The 25,874-nt window shown below is 32.4% G+C and overlaps 1 protein-coding gene and 1 pseudogene across 1 annotated transcript; both read right to left on the bottom strand.

Annotated features, from left to right (window-relative positions):
* Positions 1 to 3,596: 3,596 nt before the first annotated feature.
* Positions 3,597 to 6,433, bottom strand: LOC129287630 (pollen receptor-like kinase 4; annotated as a pseudogene).
* A 10,876-nt stretch (positions 6,434 to 17,309) lies between these two features.
* On the bottom strand, positions 17,310 to 24,024 carry LOC129289260 (beta-amyrin synthase-like). Its single transcript, XM_054926046.1, has 11 exons — positions 23,943 to 24,024; positions 22,552 to 22,718; positions 22,355 to 22,465; positions 21,739 to 21,930; positions 21,513 to 21,626; positions 20,404 to 20,523; positions 19,812 to 19,934; positions 19,596 to 19,719; positions 18,608 to 18,867; positions 17,722 to 17,802; positions 17,310 to 17,432 (listed from the first exon to the last, which is right to left on the bottom strand). Exons 1-11 carry the CDS (start codon positions 24,022 to 24,024, stop codon positions 17,310 to 17,312), a joined length of 1,497 nt encoding a protein of 498 aa, XP_054782021.1.
* Between the last annotated feature and the right edge of the window lie 1,850 nt (positions 24,025 to 25,874).

Genomic DNA, 25,874 nt, shown 5'->3' with positions numbered 1-25,874 from the left:
AAATATTCTTATTTGTATAAATATTAATATAAAATGTAAAATTTTTTCTTATGTATACTATGAACAACGTGATTGATCAGCTTATAATTCTTGTCAGCTGTCATGCACACAACAAGAAACATAATGTCACTGAAGTTATGAAAAGTAAATTATATGCGCGCGCGGCGCGCGCAAATTATGCATTTTTTTGTTCGTTATTTTATATATATATATATATATATATATCTCTCTCTCTCTCTCTATCGATAAGTTTTAAAAAATAAGCTTTTGTATTTATTTTCAGAACTAATGAATATGTGTACGTACGTTATATGAAGCGATATCGGACAACTTTTATTATAAAAATTATCATCAAAATATTTTTTGAAAAAACTGTCAAAATATCAATCTAAAAATTGAACCTTTTTTTAATGAAGATTTCTTCTAATCAAACATATGGCCATTATAAAAATATTTTAAAAAATAAAAATTATGATACATTAATAAATTTATTTCATTATCAATCTGGATAATATAAATTTAATCTTATGGCCCAATTTAATATTAAAAAAATTTTAAAATTTTTAGAAATTAATTATCCAAAATTGCTCTGGATGGTTCAATTTTTAAATTTTGACATGTTTGAAAATTGAGAACAATTATGCAATTTTTGCCTTCTTTTAAAAAAAAAATAATAAGCAAACTAACCCACCAACTCACAAGTTAGCCCATTACAAGTTCAAGCTATGCGGAGCTAACCAAGACCACATCACATAGAATTGAGCTCATTTTTTTAATCCAATCCACACTTTTTTGTGGGTTGGCTGGTTGAACTTGTGGGCTCAACTTATATTACCAGTTATATCCAATAGCCATGTATGATGAACCCTAGCAACTTGAGATCGTGTGCTCTCATTCTCTCCATTCCTCTTTCCTTTCTCCAGCTCAAACATGAATCTAATTATATTCTATTTCGCATGTTCCATTACGCCTGATGGTACAGTAGTCCAAATTTGAATTTTAACTCTTCCAATTGGGCCCAAGTGGCCCAATGCACCCCCATGCTTAATTCCTAGGCTATCAACAAATTCAATGAGCCCATTAGTCATCTTTAATCACTCTTAACTTAACTTATTTGCCAAATTAATAATTTACCCTTTCTTAACTTATTTGCCAAATTAATAATTTACCCTTTCTTAATTTAATAATTCGGGATTACAATTTTTGGATGATCTAACTTTCTCCTTGTTTTAGAAATTTTGCCCTCAAATTTTGAATAACCAATGAAATAACATACTAATGAGAACAAGTGAGGGTATTGCTACTTTGTTGACAATTTTTTAGGAAATTTGCCTAAATTATCGGCTCAGGTAAAAAGCAATGGAAAGGACACAATGTCAGTAGAATTACATTCATTCTTAATATATGAAAATCACGGACTTGTAATTCAAACACTTGAAGTGTAAAGTTATTGGATAAACGAACATTTATGTGAAAATAAGATTTTTCAGAAATGTCTAAAGGTGATTATGAACAAGTATGTTATCAGATGGTGGATTTTTATAATATATCATTAGTTTACCAGTATAATAAATTGAGAATATTATTCGTCTATTTAATATTATTATTAGCTATGCATATGACTCACTAAATACTAAAATTTATATAATAATTCTTGGAGGAGTTAAAATGACAACAATTCCTGAAAAAAATTATTTAACATGCATGTGCGTATGAGAGAGTTCTTAAGCTTGTATGAATTAAAATAATTTAAGTGCACGCGCACACAGTTGCACACACACATATTGCCCTTACAAAATATATATATATATATATATTGAAAATGATAGGTTTTGATAAAAAAAAAATTGAGAATAAAATTTTGATACCAATTTTTCATTCAAGTTGATTGAGTATTTAATACCCACCGGTTATAAAATCATTATATCATGTTTATTTTGTCTGCGAGAATATACTGAATTGATTGATCTAGAAGTATCATATATTTATAAATATTTACATATCTTCTTATATTATAATTTATTATATTTTTGTTAGCAAGCTTAGGTTCTGAGTGAATTAATAGAAATTGAAACAGAAATATGATATTTTGAGAGAGTGTATATCCTAAAAATATGTTAGAGAACTATAGATGAACTATATTGTCAAAAATTATATGATAACAATGCATCTAATATGATTTAACCATAAGTAAGATCTTCCTGAAAAATATTGACAATAGTCACATTTGAGAAATTAATATATCGTGAAGTGCACACTAATTTAAAAATGTTTTGTCTTCTCAAGAAGTAACTACATGCTACACCATTTTTTTTTTAATTAAGGTTTTGTCCTGTTGGGTTTCCTTAGTAATGTTATACTCTTTTCTTTTGCAGAGTTTTTATCCCACAAGGTGATGTAAAACAAGAAGAGGAATAGGGAAGAGAGAAAAAAAAAGAAAGACAGAAAGAAAAGGAGGAGGTCGAGAAAATAAGAACTCTTATTATTCAATACTCAAAACTAGATACAAATGAAAACTTCAAATTCTATTTATAGAGCCCTAAAATAATAATAATAATAATAATGATAATGCTAATAATTTAAACTCAAATATCAAATTCTAAATATAAACCTAATCTTAAAGATACTAATATATAAGATAATAATAAATAAATCATAAATCATGATTTTAATGGATGAATATCTTTATTTAAAATTCCTAATAGATAACCCTAACTAACATCCTAAATTAAATCCTATATTACACCACAAGGTGTTTCCTTATTGATATTTTTAATGACGCATATTGTTATGTAATGGGCATTCAATGGATAGTGTTATGAATATCAAAGGTATAGATGTTCATCTTCCTCACCTCTTTTTCGTTTACCATGAAACTCTCACCGTCATTATTCCATTAAACCTATATTCAATCATGAGCGTAACCTTTGATATAAGATCAATAGGACATGTTATTTGCATTGTAAAGTATAATAATCTAAGGAAATTCTCTCATCCCTTGATCTTTATTTCTTCTCCGCACATTTCATAACAATTTCCAAAAAATTTTGAATTTTTCATCTAAAATTTTATTTGGATAAATATATATTGCGTTAAAAAATTTCTATTCGCTAATTATTGTTTATCTTATAAATTGCATAGAAAAAGATTTTGTTTTCTTTTATATAAATCAGCGAGAACTGTTTTTCCCACGGTGGAAGACAAGTCAAACGAGATCAGACAAGTTAGAGAACTTTAAACCCAACTAGTTCTATGCGAAGTGATTACAACAAGAAGCTAGTTAGAGAAATTAAATCACCAGAGTTGCCTAATTACAAAACAACAAAATTTGCACAGATCAGAAAAATAAACTAATTAATTAATCAAAAAATAGCAGCGAGGTTAATTAGAGATATCACATATTCAGTTGTGTGTTTTTTGGGGCATGGATTCACTTTAGATTTCTGTACGTACATAGTTGCTTCCATGCAAAAGTCCAACCGGAGAACAAACTCCGAAGTTACAAGAAGGTGAAGACATATAAACGCAAATTAAAGACCAATACTATACACACACACAGATATATAGTACTGATACTTTGCCTTAAATTTCACCATCTTGATTCAGATTCTTAACCTCAGAAAATCCGAATAGTCAAAGTCCAACGTGAATCATATAGCTTGAAAAGCATCTCGTTCGCTAGTGACAATCAAAGAAAAATCTCCATCATAATTCTCATCCTTCAACTCTTCAATCTTCTCAAGAGCTTCCTTCATGTCCAATCTTCTCTCCACATTCTCCTCACAACAGCTCAGCCCAATTTTCAAAAGCTTGAGCAATTCGCTCTTGCTATTCTCTGCCCCTCCCATCTCAACGTCAAAAACCTCGCCAGTGCGCTTCTCGGTGACCATGCTGTTAACCCAACTAGCGATATCGGAGCTGGTGTCATGCCTGTTAGTGAGATAGTTCTCCGGGAATTTCCCAGTTAAGATCTCCAGAATCATGATGCCGAAGCTCCACACGTCGGTCTTCTTCGTGATCCGGCCGAGTTGCGCGTACTCGGGGGATTTGTAGGGCATCATGATCTGTTGAGCATGATCTAGGTTAATCACTGGAATGAGAGCGTAATCTGTGAGTAATGGTTCGTATGATTCGTCCAATAGAATATTGGAAGATTTCAAATGACCATGAGGCACTACGAGGCATGGCAATGCGTTGTATAGGTATGATAAACCCTCTCGCTACACCTTTCACAATTTTCAACCGAGTTGGCCAACAAAGGCCTGGCCGTTCATTATTATGATTTCCTGTACACATATCAACGACACGATTAATTCATAAGTCTAAAATTTATATAACTAGTTTGATTTGGTTAAACTTTACACACATGTACACACACACATTCTATCTTATTAGCAATAAATGTTGGGTTAGATTACCCAAAATTCTTCTGATTATTGAGTTATCTACAGATGATAACTAATTTAACATTTGCAATAAATTCCTAAACACAATCCTCTATTGTTAATTAGTCTGTAATTTTATTAACCAAACCTGATACATCACTAAACTCTCAAAGTTTAGACTACCATGCAAAAATATATATATATATATTATTTACTGGTAAACCCTTGAGATATTATGGATTTAACTTCGCTGAAGTTAAAATCTATGAATTTCTGTTTTTTCCTTTGAAAAAAATGAAGAAAGTATTTTATATGTTATAAAAAATAATAAAATGATAAAAAAAATTCGAAAAAAAAAAACAAACATCGCATAATTCATAGATTTCAATTGCGGAGATTTAAATAAAAATATACATGATTATCAAAATAATAGGCGAAATAATGGCAAATTAACTGGTTATCCCCACACATATACCTACAGATTTAGAGCTTAGTAATTAGTAATAATTACCATGAAGCTGGCTGGCCAAGCAACCCTTGGGAACGAAGTCAGAGAGCAAGAGCTTCTCTTCTTTCCTGTAATAATAAGCAACGAGAGGAAGAAGATTGGGATGAGATAGATCGCCTAGTCTTGCCATGTGCTCAAAGAACTCATCTCTCGACACATTATTCATCTGCTTGTACCTCTTCACCACCACAGCTTGATCGTCTTTCATCACTGCCTTATACGATGACCCAAACGCAGCACTTCCAGAATTTCCGCCGACGCTTTCAACAAATCTTGCAGGTCAAACTTCTTCTCCCGATTCCTCACAAATATCAGCTTCCCTGATTCCCCTTTCTTCGATATGGATGCTGTGTTCTGATAATTTGTGTTGTTTTGTCCAGCAAGAAGCTTCGTACTGTCATGATGATCTATGCTTTTTGCTTTCGTGAATGCAGGAGGAGCATACTTCAGAGAAGGTTGGCTTTGGAACCCCGAGACCGAATCCTCGGCATATCGCCGGCTCGTCCTCAGGCGGGCTATCACGATCGCCGAACTGATCACCACTATGATCAGTAATGTCAGAATTAAAATTAGTAGAATCTTGAGAATCGCTGTCTTTGTTGGAGAATCCATGGTGGCGTAGGGGATTGAAGCGCAAGGATTCTGCAGAGGAGGTCCACATAAATGTACGTTCCCTGCATTTACATGTATTTGATTCAAAATTGATCAAAACGTAACGTTAAATAATCCATTTGTTATACACACACACATATACACACACACACACACATACCAGAGAAGGCGAAGGCGCTGAAAGATGTTAGATTCTCTGGAATGGGGCCATCCAAAGCGTTGTTAGAAAAGTCGATAAGCTTCAACGTGCTATTTTGAAAATTAGGGATTCGACCATGAAACTTGTTGCCGTCAAGCCTGACAGCGAGGAGGTTAGGCAAGACGCCAAGGGAGGAAGGGATTTTTCCGGTGAACTGGTTATTTGCCAAATAAACTTTCTTTAACATATTCATACCCTCAAACGCGTCGTCGGGGATGTCGCCGGTGAAATGGTTGTACGATAGTAAATTGACTTCAAATTCTTGATGCGCTTAATTTCAGGCAAAGGACCGACGAAGGTATTGTTCATCAAGCTAATAGACCTTAAACGTGGCATGGAAGCAAGAGCTTCAACATCGATGGTGCCCATGAGGCCCATGTTCTCGAGACGGAAGCCCCAAACGGTGTCGTTGATGCAGAAAATGCCGATCCAGTTGGGGTTATTGCCGGTGCAGGGCGGCTTAGGGTTGACGCCGGGATCCCAGTTACTGAGAGCGACGACATTGTTGAGAGAGCTTTTGAACTTCAAGAGAGCTTCGGCATCGGAGCTGGACAACGACGAAGACGACCACGAGAGTAAAAGAACAACAACAAGAACGGAGTAAATTGCTGCCGGAACGCGCACAGGCAAAGCGGCGTGCGCGCCCATTAGCAAATCGGAAGGGACGAGAGAGCCAAGGCCCAGATAATGGTGATGAGAAGCATGTGGTGGTGGTGCTTTTTCTTCTTGTTTTGTTTTTTCGGGTTTATTTTGGTTCGTTGTGGTTGTGAATTTTAGATTTTAGGATTGACTTAATTAGAATAGTGTTATCAATTGTTGTGAGATGTTGTTGTGCATGTGTCAACCCTCCCTCAACCACTTGGCCTCCCTTTGCCACCTTTTTTTCATTTGTTCGGTTGGTTTTCATATTCCTTAGCTGCGTAAGGGAGATCTCCAAGGGCCACCTCTTATTTTCTTGACAACCTTGAACCTTGGCTTGTCCTTTTGGCTTGGATGCTCATATATACACTAATAATAATATTAGCATTAATTCCTTTTCCCATTATTATTAGACTTTCAATTCTTGTTCATTTTCTTCCCCAACTCACTACTGTTAAATCGTATAGAAATTAAAGCTTTAACAAGGATATAATTTCAAGTTCGTGAAATTTATTATCAATTCATATGTTTATGGCTGTACAATCACTAGAATATACACAGCATGGAATGGGCTTATTATATATATATATATATATATTCAATATAATATTAATTAATTTTTTGCTTAATTGTGTCCTTTAAATTTCGACTGAGAAAGACCATTAATTTCATTCCTTTTGCCAAAAGCTTTAGGGTGTGTTTGGATTTCATTTGGAAAAATTGATTACCAGAATGTGTTTCAAAAATTAATTTGATAAAATTGAAGATATTTAAATAACTTTTTAGAATCAATTTAAATATGTAAATTACAATAAGTAACATCCATTTTTATAATGTAATAATTGTTTCACTAGATTTATAATGTAATATTGATAAAATAAATCTACATAAAAAAAATACGTCAACGTATCTAACTTGAAATAAATTTAATAAAAGAGACAAATATAATTCTTAAATACTAAACATAAGTTGACAATGACTTATTGCCATGGAGATAATAAATAATTTAATCTCTAATGACATCACAAAGTTGAGCCATATGTAATGAAGATGCTGTAAATGAAGGCAAAGATAAATATTCACCAACATGCTCGTTATCCTCATGCTATACGTGATGTTCATTTTCACAACGCATAAATTCATAATCAAAATCAGATTGCTTTCTAATGAAATTATATATATTGCCATTATTGCACCAATAATTTGGACTTGTGTATCACAATCATAGCTAGGCATATAGCATAAAATTGCAAATCTATTATTCCAAACTCCAAAAGTTCCTTCTAATGTGTACCTTAAATTTGAATAATAATAATTGAAGACTTCATTAATGCTTGCAAATGAAGATGATCTCCCAAAATTAGAAAGATGATAGCAATTACATCTATACAATCCAACACATCCATTTGGTGTTGGATAACCAGCATCTACCAAATAGTATTTAGTTTATAAAAAATGAGATCAATGTCAATGTTTGTAATTTGAAGTCTAAGACAAATAAATTGTAAAAAAATAAATATACCTAAAGGCAGACGTGGGAAGTTCATCGTTGTGAGGACATGTTGAAATATATGAGAATCATCACGTGTCCCAATCATAACCAATCATTACATTTTGCGTTGGAATTTATTACATTCTCACTTTTAACACTTTCACCATGCAATGGAAAGCAATATGATTCAGGCAAATGGGAATCAGAGCCCATGAATTAAAATTCACGAATTAATTATCGGGTTACGTACTGCACATTTGGTAAGTTTTTGAATTTTAAAAGAATCATAACTAAATCTAGAGAATTTGTATGACAATGAACTAAACTTAGCTTGAAATCTCTTGAAGTCCTTTACATGATAAAAATACATTTTAAATCCTTTTTCATTCCAAAAAGTATAGTTTAATCATTTTCCAAAACTGTTCTATTTCTGAAACTTATTATGCTCCTTAACTTTAAAAATTCATAACTAATTCTATAAAATTTATTTTTATCTGACTCTTATCTCATTTTAAATCTTGACAAGTCCTATACATGATAAAAATAAGGAACAAGACTTTAATTGGGCCAACTGATACAGTTAATACATTCTCTTAAATTGCTCTGTTTTCAAGACTGATTCTGACCCTTCAATTGGAAAATTAATAAAGCAAGAAATAGAGCTCCAATTGATTAGGTTTTGAAATTTCTGGAAATCTTAGGATGTCTAGATTATGCATACAAATTATCAAAGTCAAGAATCTATTTACTGTAAACGTTTTAATGAAACAGTATTGGACATTCAGAAAATCCTGCATCAGAACAGTTTGACACTTACATGCTTAAATAATGGCTGCGAGAAATTTCTAAAGCTTAACTCAAACTTGATCACTCTAGCCATTTCAAAGATCAACATTATTTTTATGTGAATTTACATAACTCATGAATTTACATGTGATTTTAAACATGAGTCTCCAACTTGGTAATCTAGTGCCACTTACTTTGAATTCTTCTTCCTTCTTGTTCTTATTAGCTTTCCACCTAATATGGTTAGTAATTGGGAGTGAGACATAATATCTCAATAGCAACATAACCATTCCACATAACATGATCCATTCAAACATTGAACACAACTAACAAGTATTGCATGATATACAACATACTTACAACTAGCATAAAACTTTATGACATAAACATATCATGGCATCGTGGAAGAACTTCACATAAAGAATTTAATAACTCATAGCATGACATAAAAACTTCATATAAATCTTTCCATAACAAGGATAAGATCATTCGCTAGAGAAAAAGTTAAGTTGCTGCTTTCTAACTGTTGCTTTTCATTCGTCCCGAACTTTGAGGTTACTTGTCCAAACTTCTATTTCATCTCCTTTGTGTATGACAGTGGGAGACACAAGGCAGAGAAATGAAAATGAAAAGGTTCATCTTGAAACGGGGTGTCTTTGTTGAGCTGTCGGAGCGAGAAGGACGTGAGCATAAGGCGAACGCCGGTTATGGAGTCCATAGCCGAAATCCTGGAATTTGACGACCCAATTTGCAAATGAGTGATCGAATTCCTAGATTCAGATCAAACAGAGTTCTTGTTAGATGATGAAGATCATGAAAGACCTCATGCTGGGGTGATTGATAAGGAGAACATGAAAGTGCACATGCAAGTCATTTCCGAAGAGCTCGATTTTTTTCTTTTTTTTTTTTTTTTTTGTGGTCTCTCTATTGTTTCCCTTTTCTTGGTTTACATAATCTCTCTTTATATTTCTTTTTTGTCCTCTTGGCCCGTTTTGATCTAATCAAGATGAACAACCTTCTCTTTATAAGTTCATATCAAATTAACCAAATTCTACATGCTTTCATGTTTCATCAGTTCGTGTTTGATTACTCGATTTTTTAAGCAGTTTAATTTTTGTTTTTCGTTTTGAATTTTCTTCTCGTGCTCATGCTCTAATTCTGGCGGCGAGAGAAATAGTGGGGTCTAAGGTTTTGCCAGGGTTTTCCTCCACAAGATTCTCTTCGTTGGCCTTCTTCATCTTGGTTGCCACTGGAACATTAATTCACAAGACAACACATATTGCGTTAAAAGAATGAGACCAGGATGCACTTCCTTTACCAATCATGAAATCCTAGCTTCTCTATTTTAGGTAGCTGGTGAGACTATCTGATCAAACATCTTAATTTTAAGTCTTAAAATCCTTCCTGTCTTAGAGATATTATGGTATTTGTTTGGGTATTGAAGAAGAAGGTGCTGAAGAAGAGTACTATAGAAGGAAAATTAGGCTTAGAACAAAAAATTAAGAATTTTTTTTCTTCCCCCACATTCATTTCATTTCTCTGCTCATCACTAGTAGTAAAGAAAGAGTTGCGCTTTGCAAACGCGAACAGGGGTGTCATCCGGGAAGAGATTTTTAAAGGTAGGTTCTACTATATATGATACTTGGACAATGATTTGAAACAATCTAAGGCTAGATAAATTTCCTAAATATTTTTGTGATTATTTTTTCCACAATATTTTTAAATTCTTGATAGTGTAGGATTTGGGTGTTCTATAATTTCAAATTTCTAGTTGTTTTATAGAATTAAATAATAGGATTGTTTGGAATGAAATGAGTAATCCATCACATATCATATTCAAAAGCTCTTTTACCAAGCTTGCATCAAACACATAAATAAATAAAAAAGAATAAAACTTTTTAATAATACATCATTTATGAAAAAAAAGGATAGGAAATGAAGATTTCATAAATTATGAAGAATTGATAGTAAAGATTTAAAAAAGAGAATTTATGAAAAAAAAAATCTTTAATAACTACACAATTGGAGTGCTACCACACACACTTGAGGGTTTCCAAGAATCCTATCATTAGGCTCTCTCAAATTCTCCTTACTTCAATGATGTCACTAATAATCTAGCACATAAACCAACAATCCTTATGTCATTATGATTTCCCTTCTTATAATAAGCAAGCAAAAGTACATTCAATTCTCTTCAATAATTTTTAAATTTCTTATTAACCCCTAACCTCTCACTGAACCCTCTAAATAACTTTTATCAAATAGTACAACAACACTTGGCAACATTTAACTTCATAAACACAGACTTTATCCATACTTAACAAAAATCACAATTACCATAGAGTTTAACAATTTTCCTTTAGGTGCTACATGATTTTAATGAGTAGTCCAACCTTACAACTTATATATGTAAAGACATACTCCTCAAGTTTCACTTATAATTCCTCTAGATCCTAATATGAAAATTAAACAGTCTTACCTTCACTAAATTCCATGTCTAAATACTTTAAAACATAATACAAAGTAAATTATAAGCAACTCCATATTCCTCAAGATAATAACAATTTAATTTCCAAACAACATTAAAGAAAAATACCAAAATCAATTATGTTCCAAATATCCTTCAGTCAATTATACCATTTGACAAATTTCAATGTATCCTTATGCTTCCTTGTAACCATCCTCAATCATCAATCATAACAGGCCACATTAACTCTTCTTATGCTTATTCACAATAATAAAGTATCATCACCATCACCACCACCACTACCACTACTACCACCACTATCAATTTAATCATTTATCTTATGCTACATCTTAAGATTCCAACCAATAGCTCAAGCCAATATTTATACATATACCTCCAGATATAAAAATGAAAATTTAACAATATTTATTCACTAATATTTCACTCAAACATTTTTACAGACACCTTGAGAGCATTGATCATTAACTCAATCATGAACCAACCCCCAAACACTTCAAACATTTAATTCTACAATCAAGATTCAGGTCAGCATCAAAATACCCAGCATAAACCAAACAACACCTCAATTTCCTTAAAAATCAACATGGCAGCAACATGTGAAACAGAGCAAATGCATTGGCCAGTAAAAAGAAATTTGAGCTTACCATACAACACACACACACAACGGCTAGAAACTTAAGAGGAAGAAGAGATGAAGACGTTTAGCACCCCACACACACCCACATGTCATGTAATAATAACCCAAGAGTTTTAAGTGAATAAATATCTAGTAAGGGATTTTAAATGTATTTTTATTAATTCTAGAGCAGATACATGGAGAGGGAATGGTGGCTTAGCGGAGATTATGTTGGTGTTATCTCATACGTACTAGGTTCGGATCCATCAGGGGCAAAGAATGAGATTTCCTTTATTTTACTTCAGCTCCTCTAAAATTACTGTTATGCCCTTGATGATGATGATGATGAGATGATGATATTTTTTCCTTTTTCCTTTTCCTTTTCTTTCCCCATTTCTCTTCAATCCATTTTGTCCGATCAGAATCGGTGGAGAGAGGGAGAGAAATCCTGGATCCAGAAACTTCGCCTTTTGTCTTCTCCATCTCCCTTCTCCGTCTTCTGTCTCCATTCGCCGGTGTTGATGAGTCTAGAAGCTTCGTCTGCCGCTGCTTGGAGTTTGAGTTGCGAGTTCTCCCAGGTGCTCCGTCGATCGCTTCGCTCTTCCCTGCTGTGACGTTGTTTGGTGTGTGTGTGGGCTTTGAATTTCAATTCTCCCTCCTCTGTTCCTAGTGCTGTGAAGGAATGCATCGAACGTTCTTCTCCCTCTTCCTTGTGCAGTGTCGCAGGCCTTTCTCCTCCTTCTCTGCTCACATCATCGCTGGTTCAAGGTAGGAGATCCAGTTCTTTTGCCCTCGCCGATTGTGTCTGCATGTGTATTATTTGGTTGGGGTTGCACTTAGTTGTTTCTTGTTGCTGAGCATGGCAGAGAGGATAGGTAGAGTTTGATCCAGTTGTAACTTTAATTTTTGATAGGAAATTATGCTTTAACCCCTTTGATTATTGTAAGAGGCAAGGGGTTTATGTGGGTAACCTTTTCATATTCGAACTGATTATTGTTAATAAAAAAAAATTGAGAAGTTTGATAAACCTGAAATTAACATAGGAAACTGTTAGAATGAGAGTTGATGAGAAATTAGTTTGGAATTGTAGTTTAGGTTTAATGTTTACAAGTTTTTAGATAAAATGTCTGTTAGGTAGAGTTTGCTGGAATATGTATTTTTCTGAATTTTCACTAACTCTTTTGATAAGCATGCTCGGTATGGGTTATTGATTCATTAACTTGAGATTTGAGGAAGAATTGATTATGAAGCTAACATGTGGCTAGCTAAGCTCTTGAGAGTTGTATGGTTGATAGATTATAAACCTTAGTGTTGTTCTATTATTTAATTTTGAGAAGCATGAAAGATGTTCGGTGAAATGGGTGATATAGGAGTTGGGGATCACTTGAGAGAGTAAATGTAGGGTGTGTGTGCGCATTTGGATATGCTTATAGGCACCTGATTAATGTTTAGCTACATAAGTCAGAGAAGGGTTGAGAAAACAAATTAAAATATAAGCAATTTGTTGGATGGGGAAGTAGGTATGTAAAGTATTGAAAGGACTGAAGAAATTAAGACTTGGTTAATTAAATTATAATGATTGAAACCAATTGATTATAGTATTTTCAATATTGGAAGACAACTTATTTAACTAAAGTATTATATTGAATAGGATGCTTAAAGGAAGAAGAGTTAATTGAAGTTCTAAGAAATGAATTCTACTACTTGAGCAAATTATAGGTAAGTGAATAGTGTCCCAAATAATTTATCAATTAATTTTTTCATTGAAATTTTATATTTTTATATAGATTATTTCAATAATAATTATATAATCAGTGGATACTTGTTAATTAAATTTCTTCAATTTTAAGTTATAAGACACTAATGAAGAATATTTACATCATGGCATATGAATGTTTTACCCCTTATGAGATATACTTTCAAGATTGATAAAATAATTTCACTAACGTTGCAATTTTTAATTATTCAATAAATGCAAATGAAATTTTATTCTAACAAGTTTTGATGCCTAAAAACTATTCATGCTAGTTTGATTTTAAGAATAGAAATTATATTTTAAAATTGGTGATTCTTTCACATGTTTGAAAATGGATTTGGGGGAGATTTTATACAGAACACTAGTTGCTAACAGTAGTTTCATTAGCCCTTAGCGTGTCCATGATCAATGACTCACTACTTTAATTTTCGCAAGCTTTGTTCTCATGTTTGTTATTCGTGGGTTTAATACTTGCATTTATTTTCATGGTTTCGAGCTGCATTTAGTTAGTATTATCCTCATGAACTGTGTGTCCACATTTATTTTGTAACTTAGGCTACATTTGGTTACTTACTCTCGTGAACTGTGTCTACGTTTGTGAATTATTCTAATAAATCCTTAAAAAATATGAATTTTTATTAATTTATGATTTCATGCTCTAATGATTTTTAATTAGTGAATGTCATTATTTTTATTTTTTTTGATTATTTAATCAATTTAACTCATCAAGATTAAATGTTAAAGTTGCATCATTATTAAAGATTTAAAGCTTATAATATTAACGTTGTATAGAAATTTTTATTCTAATTTATTAATTTTTATTATATCCAATTTTTTTCTCTTTAATTTTTGTAATTGTTGTAAATTATTCATTTTAATACTGCAAATTTTATAGTTTGGATATTATTCATTAAAAAGTATATGGTTTGGTCTCAGATAATATAGTTGACATTGTATCCCCTGCTGACCCTTGAGAGATTTTTTTTTTTTGGCTAAGTCAGGTGGAGATTCATGTTGTGAAAATTGCCTTTTGATGCAATTATGGAAATTTACATATTATATTTAAAAATATAATTAGATGCTCTACATTGATTACAAGCAGGTCTTGATTCACTTTATTATGTTGTTTATCTGTTGCTGAAGATCAGAGCTCCATATTGTTGAATGTTTATTGTAAAATTTATGTTGTAAAAATTTTGGGAGATCTTACTTATACGAAAAGTGCTGCCGAAATTTATATGAAATTTTGATTTAAGTGAAAGTAAAATCAGGTACATATAATCATGCTGATTGTGTTAGACATATTAATTCAAAACTTTCCTTAATCAAGGCTTTGAGGATGTGTGTTTGTGCACATATATTGTGCTGATCACTCTTATATTTCAGGATGTGGACATGTCAACACAAGACCAATAAGGAACAAAGAATAGTGATAGGAAAAAATTTTGATGACTTTATAACTCTCCCAACAGCAGAGATGTAACGACGAGAAGGAACACAGGCCAGCGGTGAGCAGTGACAACCGACGAGGAGGACCAGAGGAATGGGTCGATGAAAAGTAAGAAGAAAAAATGGGATACTTTATAATTCGAATGGTAGAGAAGAAAAATTTGAACAGAAGATAAATTGAAAAAATTACAAGAACGGGGACAAAATTTTTTTATAATTTAAACTAAAATAAAACTAAACTTTTGCTCTTAAAATTCAAACTCTTATCTTCAAGGAAGTTACTAGCATAAAATTAAACTATCACTCTCTACTTGTTACAAAACTAATTTAAATAAATATCAATTGGGAGAAAAAAATTTATTTAATTTAAAATTTAGAATTATTACAGGCAAAGTAGGGTATAAAACCAATTTATCATTATAAACATGCTCGTATAGTTAAACATATTTGATTAAATAAGTTCTCTAAATCACTTTTTAATCCATTCTACTTTAGTAAAATAGTTCATAATATTTCAAATATTACATCGCATTCGAAAGAACAACTTTGTTCCAATTTTCCTCCAAAGTGCAAATGTAAATATACTTTTCAAATATCATTTTCCAAAACACAACATAGCTCATACAAATGGATAATTATTTTTGGAAGCTCACACAGCATTTGAATACATATGCATGCATATGTCATAACAAGAATTAAACTCTGGTTACCTCAACCCTTCAAGAAATTAAAAGGATAAAAGGGCCAACCACGATATAACAGAAACACTTGGATATTCAAAATCCCAATTTGAAACCTACAGATCCCATGATAGAAACTAATACTACAATCAAGGTTCAATCCAAAGAAAGACATATAACACAAAACACAACCTTATCCTTCATCCAAATTTATATATTTGCAGGTGCTATAAATACCAGTTATCCATTCAATTTCAAAAGACCCATGCTTACATCAATTTCAACAATTCAAACCAATCTCACAGTTTATTTCCAAATAAGCTCTTTTCAGATTAAGAATCTTAAGTTCAAAATAATCAAACAAATAACATCTTTGTTACCTAAAGTTTCCAACTAAATGAATTTCTTATTTACATAACATCCCATTTGCTCCAACCAAAAATCCCTTAAAATTTTAGACATAAATACAAGAAAGAAAATAAAAAATCTGCAAAATGTTCAATTCAACAAAAATTTCTTTTTCGAAGAGGCTTAAAAATTGAAATCACCTTTTATATAGCTTACGGTTTGAGCAAATGAGACAAATTCAAAATTTTCACTGTCTAAATCCACATTAGAGGCAACAAAAATCTTAATCCGACCCCCAAAGCATATATCAACAACCAAACAACTCAACCATATCATATTTCCAACCTCAAGTTCGGATTCAAGAGAGAAGAGGAAAACAAACTGATGAATCATGAAGGAAATGGGAGTAGATTGGAGACGAAACTTTACATTGATGATTGGGAATGATTAGTTGCTTTGAAATAAACCAAAATTTCCCAAAATTTGAGCCCTGGCAGAGCCCCAATGTTTACCCTCAAAACCCTACACATTGGAAATGCTATATTTTCTTCTTTGAAAACTGACATTTCTCTTGGAATTTTGTCATGGAGTATTTCCATGAGAAATACCCCTTTTTCCCCTAGATTTTGGAAATTCATAATTTATTCCACCAACTTTCAAAATTATGAATCAGGGCCCTTTGGAAAGCTTATGATGTTGACTTTATAATGCAAAAGAAGAACTCAAAAATGTTATCATTTGACCATCTAAAATTAACAATTTCCAAGACTACTACTTTTTTTTTTTTGCAAAATTCCAAGACTTCTTCTAAAAGTCCCAAATATGATAAAGAAAATTTCCAATCCACCCACTCCTTAATTTTCTTAGTTATATATGTTTAGAGAATCTTCAACATTCTAAAACAAGTCTTCATTATGTGAGGTGTTACACTAGAATTTTGTCCTTTGTCTCATCATGTCACTATTCTAACTAGGATGTCCTGATAAAGTAGACAAAATGTGGAAGAGAGAGATTGATAATAACATTTATTAAATTACATAGCTTTCTAAGTCCAAAACTAAAACACACAAGTACATAAATTTAAGCATTGAATTACAACTACAATTTAAAGTGAAAGAACACAACAACAACCACAACTTAAAGTCAACACAACAACCACAAATGACCTCCAAGCTACAAGTATGACAACAATAGAATTTTCTCACGGATTTTGGCACAAGAATTTTTTCGGTAATGAAAGAGAATGATAACTAGATGGTCATCATTACATAATTTGTTCCTGAAGTTTATCAACATTCATGAGAACTCTTGCATTCACTTTGCTTCCCATCAGATTTAAACATTACATGATTTATTCAACTTTAGAAAGCACTGTAACCCGCTTGCGATATTCTGCTAGAGCCCAAAGTGGAAAAACATTTCTGTACATTGGATAATGGATCATGCAATTCCTGTTGAATACACCAGAGATTTCCTAAAAACAAGTCACACATAAACTAACATTTAATCTACCACTGATTGATTAATGTTATAAGTTTAGCAAATCATTGCAAATGAAGAAGTGAAAGGTACTAATTAATTAACTTGTTGTGGCCAATCCCCATTCTCCAATTGAGCATTGATTAAGACTCTTGCTCCTCGATGAAGAGGTGTTGGATCTCTCTCAACCTTCCAATAAATTTTGATTATTTTAGTCTTTTTTATAATTTTAAATTGAAAATAAGCATAAATCTGCTATTCACAATAAACAATTAAATAATCACCTGTCCAGCATACATTAAACTCATCATAGCCCATGCTGTCTGTACTACATTTGATCTATTACCTTCGAGGGGAACATATTTCTGCATCGTTTATAAAAATCATAAGAGGATGAGGTAACTAAAATTAAGGCCGTATAGCTATATATATATATATGCATGCATGCATCTCCGTGAATTATATAAAGTTTGGGAAATGAATGAGCAATAATACTCATATTTCTCTTTACTTACATAATGTGACTTCTTATAAATTGTATATTTTATATTGATATTATTAAGAAGGGGGAGTGATCACTCATTATATTAGTTATGGGTCTTTTTTATTTTATATTTGTTATTAAACCAATCTTATCCCACATCAATTTAAGTCCCTTGGACAACCTATCAATCTCTCCCCTTGGGCTCCGATACCACTTGTTAAGAATATGGAGTGCCCACATGAAAACAGAGAGAGGATAGATAGGGAAGAGTAAAAAAAAAAGGACTCCATATCTTAACTAAACATCTCAAGGTTCAAATTTATGCGTTCTTCTTCATTTTATATTAATTATTAAACCTAACTTTATCTCACATCAATTTAAATCTATTCACACTTGAACAGCCTAACAATCTCTCCTCCTTACTTATCTCTAATACCACTTGTTAAAAATGAGAAGCGACTACTTGAAAAGGGTGAGAGAAGTAATGGGCAAGAGTAATAGAAAAGACACCACATCTTAACTCAAAACCTTAGAGCTCGAGTATATGGATTGTACCTCTTTATTTTAATTATATTAGTTATTAAGTGCACCTTTATTTGATGTGGGACTTCCTACTCACATCAATTCAAGTGCACCTAAATTTGGATAATCTATAACAAATACTAAATTTATAATCATTAATTTACCTTTTTTGGACATGAAAGATAGCTCTCTCCCCATCCACCATCATCCTTTTGTGATGTGAGAAGAAAGTTCACAGCTTTGGGAATTGTAGCACAATTGCTGTAAGTCTTACCAGCAGCAGCAAGGCCATTTAATGCAAACCAAGTGCCATAAGTAAAGCAAACCCCCCAATTCCCATACCATGAACCATCCTCTGCTTGTGTATCTTCAATGAATCTCACAGCTTTCTCAATAGAATTCTCTATCTCTCTCCTCCTATGTTCTGGATGCAACTTATTGAATAAACTAAAGCTTGAATTGCTGATCCAGTGCATTCTACATATTCATGTTCAACCACAATGTCTTCATAAAATTCTGTAGGATTTAACACCTGATCCGAACAAACTAATCCATTATTACCAATTATATTATATTATTTTAATGGGTAAAGGTACAAATCTACCCCCGAAGTATCACGCAAGGGGTGTTAGGTATACAAAAGTGAAATGTTGCCACCAATTTATTTAAAAGGGAGTAATGTTGTCCAATTTTAACTTACCCTAAATATTAACCATTAAGTTAACTTATTATGCCTAGGTGGCATACACATGTGATACTCCAAAGATGCCATGAGAGAGTGAGAAGTCATCTCTAGAGCATTGATCATCACTAGAGCAATGAGTCCACATGTGCATGCCCTCGGGCACAATAAGTCAACTTAACAGTTAACGTTGGGGGTCTATTGAAATTGGGCAACATTGCACCTTCCTTATTTTAGCATACCCAACACTCTTCATATGATACTTTGAGGGTAGATTTGCACCTTTCCCCCATTTGATTTTGTTCACTTCAATTCGAATGAATTCAAATGATGTTTATATATGATTCTCACTTCTAACCAATCTTGACCTTTCACTGGTTCCCATGCTGCTAAACCACCATTTTTACTCTGTAAATATATGAATTTTAATGTGTATATTAGTCATTGAATTAATACACAAAGAGACAAACCACAATCATAATGTGAAAGACTTTCCTGAAGTGACAAGAGAAGATTAATGGAATCATAAAGCCTTTCTGGTTCCATTCTTCCACCCACAATCTCTTGTGGTATCATTGAGAAAAGAAGACAACACTAAAATAAAACAATGGATAGTAAAGGAAATATCATAAAAGGTGAAGATGAACAATCAAATTGACTTGTTTAATTATTGAGATATTCATCACCTTCAAAGCCTCTGCAGTACAATCAGAAACTTGCCATCCATGGTCCTGATCAGAGAAGGTCCATGCCCCTTTAGAAATGTGACGATGCATACTTTTAAAGTCACCTGAAGGGTTGTCTTTAACCTAATAAAATAATCATAACCGCTATCAATTACTTTTTTTTTTTAAAAAAAAGGAGATTTGCAACAGATTGGTGTTTCATCGAAAATCAAGTATAATCTATCACAAGTTGTGTTTGTGATGGTTTTTTGGTGGTGTTCCATCACAAAGCTGTTGGATCTATGAAATTCTTGTCACAAATTTCATGCAAAAAAATTTTCAATGTGTTTTTGACAGATTTTTGGGAAAAAAAATATTGAGCTAGACAAGCTTAAGTTAAACAAGTTTAATATTAGAATTTAAATTACAATTGATTTAAAATTATAAGAATTTAATGATTAATTTTTTCCCTAAAATATAGTAAGTCACTTTATTTATATTATAGGCTATAAATGGTGTTGCTTATGGCTTAAATCTCATGCCATGCATGGGACCCGCATTTAACAAGCTAGTCAAATACGAACATGTTTCTTGATTAAAAGGAAAGGTTGACCTGAGATTTTTTTATGAAGTCATGTCCTCTTGCAAGTGTAAGAGCAAGTTCGTCAATTAGGTCTGTGGCAAGTAAAGCTTGGATTGCAAAGCCAGCATCCCATCCTTGGCTTCCAAAACTCTGCACATAGTTAATGGAATATATCAAACCCAAACTATTGATATTTTATTAAATTTTAAAAAATGAACCTAACGATATGATATTTATTTGGAACTAAACATTGAGCATGCGAGAAGATAAAGGCATTGCTTTGATAAAATATTATTGATTTGGTTCTCTTCTTGGTTTAGTCAATAATTGTATACATGAGTAGACATGAAAAGGGTTGGGGGGGGGGGAGCAATGTCCTGTCACTTGCAAAAAAGTACATGTTACCAGATATGAAAAATTTGATTTTTTTTAATCGATAATTTCAATATTTTGACCCCACTAAGCCTAAATTTAATTAGGAGAATGATATTAAAGTCCCACATAGGGGAATTAATTACTGCAAGGTCCATTAACAACTGAACTAAATTGTATTAACAACACAATTAGTTGTCAATGCAATTTAGTTCAATTATTAATGGACCTTGCAGTAATTAATTCCCTGGGACCTAACTGTAATTCTCCAAATTTAATTCAAGTCTCCTCACTAACTTAAGGTCTCCTAACTGTTGGATATTTTATATCTTTTGGTATTTCAAAAGGAATTATTTTTATTAGTAATATTAATTACTATTTAAATCTATTTATTTCTCATTATTTCCCAAATTTGTTTTTTAATGGTATTAAAGTGTTAATGACTATTTTTTAATGGTATTAAAGTGTCAATGACACGTGTGATTGTCCAATGTTCATGAATTTTCCCAATGAAAGGCAATGTAAATTGCATAGTTGGACACATCATCCTAAGCTTTTTGGCACCCCCTAGTGCTTTTCCTGAATTTATTTAATTTTAGAGAGCTATTGCATTTAACCATGTGTGGTGGAATAACTCTTAAAGATAGTATCATTGAGTACGATTCGAATCAAATTTTTCACTAGTTTTCCCTACACTAGGTCCCCTACAAATTGCACAGAAAATCATAATTTCATTATTTTACATCAATATGCTTTAATTAGTTCACCTGCATGGTGATTCCATCCTCTGAAACCCATATGTAATCCGGAACCCTTGCAAGATGTTTCTTAAAGGCATCTCCATTTGGATCTTCAACCCAACAAGCAAGCATACATAAACTCTGTGACAAATATAAAAATGCATTTGAATACATATCTTAAGATCATATTTATGCGCATATCGAAATCAAATAAATCTCAACCAATCAATAGCTAAATGTGAAGTAGTTGTACCTTTTCAACACATCCATGAGTCATATATCGACTATTTTCGTCTTCATAATGAATATGTTTCATTGTTACTTGAATTGCTTTCTCTCTGACTAACTTATTGAATGGCCATCGTGTAAAAAGTGGCTCAGTTAAGAAGTATAATGCATCCCACATCATATTTTGTATCAAAGGATGGGGGTAATACAGATCTTCCTACAACGATATATAATTTATGATAATTAATCATTAACGTGTTGAGAAATCTAGCTACATGTGTGTGTGTGTATTGAAGGAAAACACAAATATCAATTCCTATAGTTTTAACTTGTTTTGGTATAAGTTCCTTTAGCTTTTTTCCATTACTTAAAATGTTTTTAGTTTATCCCGTCTTGCAATGTTGGTCCCTCTATTTTTGAATATATTTGAAAGAATGATGAGGTGATACTAATAATTAATGTTAAATATGTTGACATTTGACTAACAACATCAATCTTTGTGCTAAGCTGAATTATGATTCAACAAATTGAAACATGAAATATGAAATAGAATGGGGTGGGCAATGCTTTAAATATGTTGAATTATAATTTCACCCTAGCACAAATTAATGGGATTAGTCATAGGTCAACATATTTAATACCATTAATGCCATTTCATCATCTTTTTGGGTATATTCAAAAATAGAGGGACCAATGTTGTAAATGAGATAAACTAGAGGGACTTGCATGGAGCAACGAAAAAAGCTAGAGACCTGTATCAAAACAAATAAAAAACTATAAGGATGAATTGTTATGTTTTCTCGTATATATATAATGGTTAATTTGATACAAAACTCACCTTTGCACAAAGATGACGGGTTTTGCTCCAATTAATTTGATGGTAAGGTTCCAGATAGAGTTCTTCTCTCAATTGAAGAATAAGTGGTGTAATCGGACCCACAAATCTTTTCCCATACAAATAAGACATAGGCATGTAAACTGTTCGGCAATAGCACCACATCTTACCTGTATTATAATATTATTAATGAGACATGAATGAAATGAGATGGTAGTGATTAATTAGAAAGTGATAGTGCCTTAATCAATATGCTGAGATAAAATGTTTTGCTCTTAATTTATTATTTTTTATAAAAGATGTTTTCTTGTCCATTACAAGCTTTTTTGGTAATTTGTTGGCAAACAGATACAAGCCTGTTTGGTTTAGCATTTGGTGCTCTAAAAGTCAGACTCGGTTTTCCTTCTTCCACCCTCCCATTCTAGATTTAAATCTAGATGGTCCAGAATAATGTTTTTTTTTTTTTTTTTTTATTTTAAAATAAAAATTATGTAAATTTTAATAAATTTTTTTTATCAATCTGGATAATCTAGATTTAATACGAATAGTCCATACTAAATTCATAAAATTAAAAAATTAATATTGAACTTATCCTATTCAAAATATATCTGAAAAGTCAACTTATAAAACATTTTATATTAAATTTGGACCATTTATATTAAATATGGACAATACAAGCTGGTGAATAAATTCATTAAAAATTTTCAAATATATTTAAAATTTAATTTATAAAATATTTGATCTTAAATATGGACTATTTATATTAAATCTGGACTGTACAGACAAGTGAACAAATTTATTAAATTTTTTGATATTAAATATATCTGAAAAGTCAACTTATAAAATATTTAATATTAAATATGGACCATTTAATTTAAATCTCAACTATATAAATAAGTAAACAAATTTATTAAAGTTTTTTAAAATTTATATAATTTTTTATTTTAAAAATTTAAAATAAAAAATATTAAATTTGGACGATTATTCTGCTTCCTTCAGAGGATGGAAGGCAACTCCGTGAAACTGGAGCATAGACAAGTCACTATTGTACTTTGGCGCGTTGTCACGCCCTTGACTTAGGTGACAACATGGATGTGCTAGACGGAAGGGATTAGGGTCCCACTGCTCCAAGATGTAGCACTCGCTCAAGGAGAGTCACATGGAAGTTACGTGAGGCTATTGAGTAGGGAGGTCATATGGGGAGTGACATAATCATTAGGAAATTAAACTATGGTTGTTATGGTTGTGTATATATATATATATATCTCTCTCTCTCTCTGTGTTATCATCTTTCTGACCTCATTTCTATACCCTTCCTATGAATTCCGTTCTACTCTTTTCTGTAATTTTTATGACGGAATGTTATACTGATGAATAATACGCTTAGCAATTACCAGTAATACTCGTGCATTCCTTATTTCTGATTGTTGGTGTAACAAAAGGTGCTTCATTGAGATACACGCGCTTAGCTTCCATGGCTGAGAACAAGCGTATGAAAGATCTATCTAGTGACGTGAAGGCTCTGTCCAATGATGTTAGAGCCCTACATGAAGATTTACAGAGTTTACAGAACTTTATGGAAAAAGTGGAGGAAGCGAATGCCTCACTTCTTGACAGGTTGGAGGTGGCTTTAGGTGATCTATTATGAAACCTAAACCCAATGATCAATAAGCTAGAGGCAGCCATTGAAGCTTTAGCTAGTGCTCCAGTTCCTCGGTTCGAGAAGCTTGAAGCTCGATTGGATGCCCTGGTACATGTGGTGGAAACGTGCAATTGAAGTAGTGACCTAAGTTTGGTTGGCAGCTCCAAAACCAACTTCACTCAGCTCCAAAGTCGACTTTCCTTGTTTCGATAGCACTAACCCTTTTGGGTGGATTTTTCGTGCGGAGCAATTTTTTGCTTTCTATTAGATGTCATCCCCTCATGGACTATCCCTGTGTTTCTGATAATATGTATAACTTGCTAACTATGTATCAGCCAGTGTTTGACACCCCTCATGAATTACCACCACCCTATGAGTGTGATCTTCAAATTATTCTTCAACTAGTCTCTGAGCTAGTGAAGGTACGATCGTACCATTACCCTTGTGTCCAAAAGATAGGGATTTGTTTTTTTCCAGAAATAGATAGAATTGAATGCTCGGCAGAAGAGTTTTTAAAAAATACATTCATTGAGCCTAGTGTCAGTCTTTTTATGGAACTTGTACTCCTTGTTAAGAAGAAATAAGACGAATCTTGGCATTTTTGTGCAGATTATAAGGCATCGAACAAGGTTGCATTGAAAGACTTGTTTTGCCACGGGTCCCACATCGGGGAACCATTACTAGAAATTATGCCTTTGACATCACATTTTAAAAGAAAACCGTGGTTATAAATAAAATGGTGGCAAAAGCATAAATAAGTTGAAATATTTGATGTTGGTTATTAAATAACTGATGTCAAAGGAATTTTCCACATCGGTTATGTGACTAACTGATGTGGCAAAATTGTTTTCAACGTTTGTTACCTACTCAAAAACAAAAATAAAAAAAAATTACATTTTAAAGGATACGACATCAGTCACATAGGTAAAACGACGTCGTATAAGGCTTTCAACATCAGTTGCTACGTCAAAAACATTCAAAATTTAAAAAAATAAAAAATTATGGGATACAACGTCGGTTAAAAAGAGTAACCGATGTTGTATCCCTTAGATCTTTTAAAAAAATTTATGAGCACATGTGAAGGGAAATGATGTCCGTTACTATGTAACCAATGTCATTTCCCATTTATTTCATTTGTCCCACACGTCTCCTCCCCCATTTTTTTTTTCCTAGATTTCAAACTTTCAAACCTCTCTTCTCTGTCATCAAACTGTCCAAAGTCGATGAGCAAAACACCCTTGCCGAAATTGAGTCCAGTCGCTGTCGAAGAAGCCGTCGCCACTGCCATAGCCAATCTACTCTGCCCTCCCCCCCATTTCTTTGACATTTGAGTTCTTTAAAGGTTGGTTTTTTTCATTTATCTTTGTGAGTGAAGTTTTAATCATTGATTTGGGGCTCTCATTTACTTTATTATTTTTTCATTGTGTTCCATTGCCAGTTAATCTTCCATTTCAGTAGGTGTACTTCCTTCTTCCTCTTTCTTCCTCTTCCTCCATTGTTGGTTGTGGTTTCAAGTTGATCTTTTGAGTTGCTTTTTCATGTTCACATATTCCAAGTAAGTATTACTAATTTTTTTTATTTTTTCTTTGATTAATGAAAATTTTATTGGCTGGTTATATTTTTTTTCTATTTTTCTATATTGCTGTTTCTATTTTTTTATAATTAATAAAAAAATTTTCTTTGT

This window comes from Prosopis cineraria, unplaced genomic scaffold (assembly GCF_029017545.1).
Source record: "Prosopis cineraria cultivar Desert tree isolate PC_DT_omini unplaced genomic scaffold, ASM2901754v1 PC12, whole genome shotgun sequence".
NCBI lineage: Eukaryota > Viridiplantae > Streptophyta > Magnoliopsida > Fabales > Fabaceae > Prosopis > Prosopis cineraria.
Note: the sequence above shows the minus strand (reverse complement) of the source record. Positions and strands in the feature narration are given on the sequence as shown.